The sequence below is a fragment of the Tupaia chinensis genome, unplaced genomic scaffold, assembly GCF_000334495.1.
Source record: "Tupaia chinensis unplaced genomic scaffold, TupChi_1.0 Scaffold144682_1, whole genome shotgun sequence".
In the NCBI taxonomy this organism is placed as follows: Eukaryota; Metazoa; Chordata; class Mammalia; order Scandentia; family Tupaiidae; genus Tupaia; species Tupaia belangeri.
Genome location: NW_006204543.1, coordinates 745,912 through 752,596, shown reverse-complemented (window position 1 = coordinate 752,596; position 6,685 = coordinate 745,912). Strand labels below are relative to the sequence as shown.

The window sequence follows — 6,685 nt, the reverse complement described above, 5'->3', positions numbered from 1 at the left end:
CTGACTATCACAGGCGCTATCTGACTATCACAGGCGCTATCTGACTATCACAGGCGCTATCTGACTATCACAGGCGCTATCTGACTATCACAGGCGCTATCTGACTATCACAGGCGCTATCTGACTATCACAGGCGCTATCTGACTATCACAGGCGCTATCTGACTATCACAGGCGCTATCTGACTATCACAGGCGCTATCTGACTATCACAGGCGCTATCTGACTATCACAGGCGCTATCTGACTATCACAGGCGCTATCTGACTATCACAGGCGCTATCTGACTATCACAGGCGCTATCTGACTATCACAGGCGCTATCTGACTATCACAGGCGCTATCTGACTATCACAGGCGCTATCTGACTATCACAGGCGCTATCTGACTATCACAGGCGCTATCTGACTATCACAGGCGCTATCTGACTATCACAGGCGCTATCTGACTATCACAGGCGCTATCTGACTATCACAGGCGCTATCTGACTATCACAGGCGCTATCTGACTATCACAGGCGCTATCTGACTATCACAGGCGCTATCTGACTATCACAGGCGCTATCTGACTATCACAGGCGCTATCTGACTATCACAGGCGCTATCTGACTATCACAGGCGCTATCTGACTATCACAGGCGCTATCTGACTATCACAGGCGCTATCTGACTATCACAGGCGCTATCTGACTATCACAGGCGCTATCTGACTATCACAGGCGCTATCTGACTATCACAGGCGCTATCTGACTATCACAGGCGCTATCTGACTATCACAGGCGCTATCTGACTATCACAGGCGCTATCTGACTATCACAGGCGCTATCTGACTATCACAGGCGCTATCTGACTATCACAGGCGCTATCTGACTATCACAGGCGCTATCTGACTATCACAGGTGCTATCTGACTATCACAGGGTGCCATTATGGCACGCACTATTTTACTATTACAGTGTGCACTATTTAGATGTCTTAGTAAATTTCTGGGGTAAATGTCTTCCCTTGCTGTTTTTGTTTTGTTTTGTTTTCTTAAGGGGTAGAGTAAGAACATCATGGACAAGTTTGAAACTTTTTCCTTAATAGTTCGTCCAAATTTAACTCTGTCTTCTGGACTGATTCTTGGAAATGTCTATTTAGGAGAGGTGTGTGAGATTTATTTTCAAGTGTATCTGCCTCAGGCAGCAGTACTTTACTTTCATTCCCTTCGTGCCTTTTTCTCCAACTACCTCTCCCTTTCATTTCCTATTTTAACTGCATTTCCTTTTGTGCATAAATATGTACTTTATTTGTAACAGCTAAAAATTGGAAATAATTATCAATTGGTAAATGGATAAACAAATTGTTATATCCGTACAATGGAATACATTAAAATGACTAGATTACTGATTTATATAATGATCTGAATTAAACTAAAAATAATTATGCTAAATGGAAACATCTAGGCATATAATTTTACTTAAATAAATCTGGAAAATGCAAATCTATGCAGTGTCAAGAAGCATATCAGCGATTACTTGTAGAAGGGCTGTAGGGAGGAGTGTTGAGAAGGATTACAAGAGTCAGGTGAGAACTTCTGGAGGAAATGGATAAGTTCACTATCTTGATTATAAGTGTGTCTTCACTGATATTAAAATATACCATGATATATTTTATATACATGCAGTGTTTTCTTTTTTCAAACTGGAAATGGTCCCCTTTGAATCACTGAAATGCAGTGCATAAGTCTGGTGCCATGAGACAGAGAGGTTTCCGTCACTCTGAGGGGAGGGGTGACTCGGTAAACTTCCTTGAACACATTTGCGTGCATTACCCCCCCCCCAATAAGTCATACGCCGAAAGCGTAAGTGACTCGGACATGCATCAACAGGACCATGTGTGGACCCCAGAGCTGTCCTGTCTTCCTGCAGGCGGGATCAGCACACACGCAGAGACTCCCCGAGCGAGCCTTTGTGTGGTGAGGGCTTCTTTGTCCCCGACTGTGGTGGGTGGGCCAGCTAACTGTGGGAAGGGCTTTGCAACACTCGGCCCAGCCCTGGGACAGTGACATCTCTGTGACTTGTCCTGATGAGCAAACACGGAATCCCATTTTGTAAAATGCACATTTGTTATTCTCCTCACATACCTATCTATCACAACAAATACGCATTTCTTTTGTTGTTTGCTGTATTTTAAGAAACTACACATTTTAAGTTTTAATTGAATGATTTTTGCTGAAAAGACCCTTGATCTTTGAACTGATATGTGAGGGTAATTTGTCCCATATACAAAAACACTCATAAAATGATGTTACCTTTACACAGGTCCCAAAGAGCCTCACAGTCTTTGTTGGAGTATTAATTCTTGTGCAAGCACATTGTGGGTCACAAACATAAATCCCACTTTTATACATGCTAAACTCGAAATACCACTGACATTTCAAGTTTTGTCCACACGACCACTGACCCTTATAGCAGCTCACATGAAGAAACTGCATTATAGAAACCACAAAATTCTTGCTTAGTCTGCATGGCTGCTAAGAAGCAGTCAGGGTTAGGGGTCAGCAGGTGGCATGGTGGTTAAGGTGTTAGACTCCCACATGTCTGACCATGGTTTGAGTCCGGGACCTGGCGGCTTCCTTTCTCACTTTCCCTGTCTCTCTCTGGTGAACATATGTGCCCTATAGCAAATTTAAAAATAAATAAAATAAAGAATTCTTTCTAAAAAGTATTTTTTTAAAAAAGAATAAGAAGTAGTCAGGGTTCTAATTATGCTTTATCTGTCTCTCAGTCTTTAGTTTCTACTAACCCTCCTGCCCCACTGTATCTTCCAAACGTCCTTATTCTGTCTAGCTCAAGACACTGAGTAACAAGAGCGTCTCAGTGTGGAGCCGTGCACACTCAGCCTCCAAAGCCTCCCAGGCTCCCTGACAGCTTGGCCACCACCAGCGCTGTGAGTGAGACAGCGGCAGCGTCATCGAGAGCTCCCTGGCTAGCCCCACTCAGTTTGGCTTTCTCAGATCCCTTTCACCAGCCTAACAAGTGGACAGACCTCAGGGTGGGGAACGGTAGCTTTTATTTGGAATGTTCCATGTCCTGGCAGTGATAAAAGAATCAAGGGCCTTCCTGACTTGTGAATTATTTGGATAAGGGACACTGGGAGGAAAGAAATATCGTGACACCCTCAGGAACAGACTGAGGTCCTCACTCAGAGAACCAGGAGTCCTGAGAAGGAGACTGTGAAGCTGAGGGAGGCTGATTTGCAGGCTGAACAGCAAGCTATGCAGGCTTGAGTCTGGCAGCCTGCAGGGAAAAGCCCCTGGGGCCCCACATTCCACAGGGATGTGCTGGGTCCAGCCCTGCCTCACTGGGCTGAACTGCCCAGTACAGGCAGCACGTGCACCCTAGCAGCTGCATGGCTGACCGCCCACTCCTGGTCACCCTGTAGGGTGGAGCAGCCCCAGGAGTGGGAAGCTCTGGACACGCAGCACGTGAACCCCACTCCCCACAGTACTCATCCACAGCTATAGGGGACAGCTCTGTGGGTGGACGTCCAAAGCCCATGGAATTAAAGTTTATTTTGGTGCAAAAGATGAATGTCATCCATGCACTTGGAAAAAAAAAAACAAAAACAAAACACATCTCCACGAACGTTCTGAAGGCCTCACTCATGGACAAGTAGTTGAAACTCTGCTTTGCTCACCTTGTCAGGATAGTGAGAAAAATGGCAGTGAGGACCACAGAAGGTGGTTCTGACAGCCAGGGCTTCGAGGGATGCTCAGTACAGGGTCCTAGCTGCAGACGTGCTGTCCCTGTGTTCTGGGCGGCGTGGCCTCAGCCCATGTAAGCTCTGTGGCCTTCCTGGGATGTCAGACTGCCCTGTCCGCGGCTCCTCGGGACGGCTGGCTGCCCTGTCCGTGGCATGGCCTCATCCTCTCATCATGCTCCTTGCTTGTTCACTTACAAAAGAGATAGATTAAAACTGTCCACTAAGGATCTGCACTTTTGATTTTTATCAATTCTTCGTTTACATAGCTGATACAATGGTATCAGGTGAATACAAAGTTTGAGTAGTTGTGTATTCCCGGTGAATTACAATCTAATTTCCATTCAGCACTTGTCTCCGCCCATACGTTTAGTCTTAATATACTCTCCTCTGATAAGGAGTCACAGTGCCTGTCTGATTAGTCTCCTCGTCCTATCATTTTTAATGCTTCTGCATTTTTATACAGTAGGTGTGTATTTTAAACAGTGTATCAGTTCATTTTAATTGTTGACAACCTTCAACGTTTAGTTCTCAAACCATTTCCACTTAGTCTAATTATTGTGTGTGTACAATGTTATAGGTGGTTTATGTGACTACGGTATTCAGTTGGGGTCCTTTCCACATCTCATTCTGTGTTTCTTCATTCTTGTACTCTGGCTGGTTTCAATAATTTATCCTATTTTTAAAATAATCTTGTTACTTTTATGTTGCAAACTTCTGTCAAAAGCTTCTTGTTCACAAAATCGAAAGGTAACATAAAATGTGGAATCCAAGTATCTGTGCTAAGCTCAGGGCTGGCCGCCATCAGGAATGAGACAGTGGCTGGACTGCACGGGGACACCTTTGTGTGTGTGCAGCAGCGGGTGCGTGCCGTCATGGTGTTTCCTAGGTCCTCTCAGACCAGAGGCACCTGGCCGGTTTCCATGAGACGCTGATCGCCGACCTCCACTCGGAGGACAGGAAGGGCACCCAACGACTCACACCCACGCAGCAGTCAGTCCGAGCCTCTGAGCACTCCGCTTTCTGCTCCGTATTTATTTTCACAAACATATATTACGGCGTAGTCTCTTATGTATATTTGTAAGTACACAAGTTATATACACAGTATACATGATATATGCACACACACCAGATATAGAATCCATAAATAGGTATCTCCAAATATAAATAATTTTACATCAAGCTAAACAGGATAGAAACGTGTAAACATATGCACCTCGTTTTGGCCAAGGAAAACACCAGATCACAAGATAACCACGGTAACAAGTGCACTTGAAGGGGAAGGAGCAGGGACAGACAGGACAGCAGCAGCAAGGTCCTGGAGGGCCCATGCTTAAGGCCATGGCATTAAAAAGATCCTAGTTCCGGGAAGATTTTCCCTTCACTGTCACAGTTATCCTGTGGGATTCCAAACAGCTGTGAGAGTTCTGTGAACACTGGACCAGCACTGAGCTCACACTGCGGGAGACAGGGAGGACGATATAAACTGTGAACTGACAGTAACAGCAATACCACTGAGCAGGGAAGACTTTAAATAAAACACACAAGACGCTGTGGTCCTGGGCAGAGTGGGATGGGGAACAGACAGGAAAACAGAGAAACACTGCACGAAAATTGTCCCCTGAAAGTACTAGGTGGAGGAGAGAAAGCAGCAGCAGCCACAGAGCGTCAGCACACGAGGCTCCGCACCGCCGCGAGAGCTACAGATCCGAACGGAAGTACTCCTCCAGCTGGTGACGAAGCAAGGCCCACTGATCCTCCAAGGAGGAGACCGCATCTCTCAGCGACAGAAACCGCTTCAACAACAGGCCGGCCAGCCAAAGCGCGAGCAGCCACTTCTTAGCACCTTTAAAGAGCGTGCTGCCCTCTCCCACCTGCGCGGGCTCCAAAAGTCGATGCCAGCAGGTGCTGGACGGCCCCCCGCCAGGCCTCTGAGGCCCCTGGCCCTGGCCCTCAGGGTGTGCATGCTTGTAAAAGCAATTCTCTCCAAACGGGCAGCGCCCCCTGCCCTGCGCGAAATACCGGCAGGGCTTGGTGCCCATGGCCTCCTTGTACTGCTGAATGAGCTTCTGCTTCTCCTCCTCCTCCTCCACCCAGAACTGGCTGGGGATGACGAAGTTGGAGGTGACCCTGCACTGTGGGCAGGACTTAATGATCCTGTTTTCAAATTGTCTGGCACTCCTCCACCTGCGGATACACTTAAGGCAGAAGGTGTGGTTGCAGTTGGAAAGGATGCCAAAGCGGCAGTCGCCAGGGTTGGCTTTCTCATAGACCACCTCCATGCAGATGCCGCACACCTTGTCTGCGCTGCGCTGCACGGCAAACGACAGCTCCATGTCTTTCTCATGCGCTTCGATGCAGGCCCTGATGTGGTCTGCCCTCTGGGCAGCGTCCACAGGGTGCAAGGCCTGCAGGCCACACATGTCGCACGTGTCTCCGTGGAGGTACTCACAGCTCTCCCCACGAAAGCACTGTCCCCTGGCAGCATAGGGACAAAGCTGCTCCCTGGCGCCCACAGCCATCTGCTCGCTCTCAGCCACCGAGCTCTGTGGAGGAGCCTGAGGGACGGAAGGGACCCTGCGGCCCCGGTAGGGCTGTCCGGGAACAAACTCCACAGCATCCTCCCAGCCCTCTGCACCTGCTCCTCCAGCAACTTCACCGCCTGCACTGTGGGTCTCGGCTTCAAAAGAGCCCCTGTCAGCAGCCGAGCCAATCAGAGGCAAGGAGCCAGAGGATGCAGCAAGGGGGGCTTCCGGCACTTCCCGAGGGGAGGGTTCGGAGCGCGCAGCCGTGCTGGGGTCTCTGCCTGCAGAGGCCCTGGTCGGGGAGCTGTGGCCCTCAGCGGCCCCCTGCGGGCGGGGGAAGTCGTGGGAGTAGCGGCAGTTGGCCCCCTCCTTGCACAGCCCATGCAGATAATACCTGCAGGCCACCTGCCTCGTCCAGCTGCC

At 48.7% G+C, this 6,685-nt stretch overlaps 1 protein-coding gene across 1 annotated transcript in view; it reads right to left on the bottom strand.

Moving 5' to 3' along the window:
- Positions 1-4,761: 4,761 nt before the first annotated feature.
- Positions 4,762-6,685, bottom strand: part of MKRN3 (makorin ring finger protein 3) — a 2,078-nt gene continuing 154 nt past the window's right edge. Inside the window, 1 exon segment of the mRNA XM_027767801.1 lies at positions 4,762-6,685. This exon segment is cut by the window's right edge and continues 28 nt beyond it. Within this exon segment, the coding sequence (XP_027623602.1) occupies positions 5,438-6,685 (1,248 nt within the window). The 3' untranslated portion in view covers positions 4,762-5,437.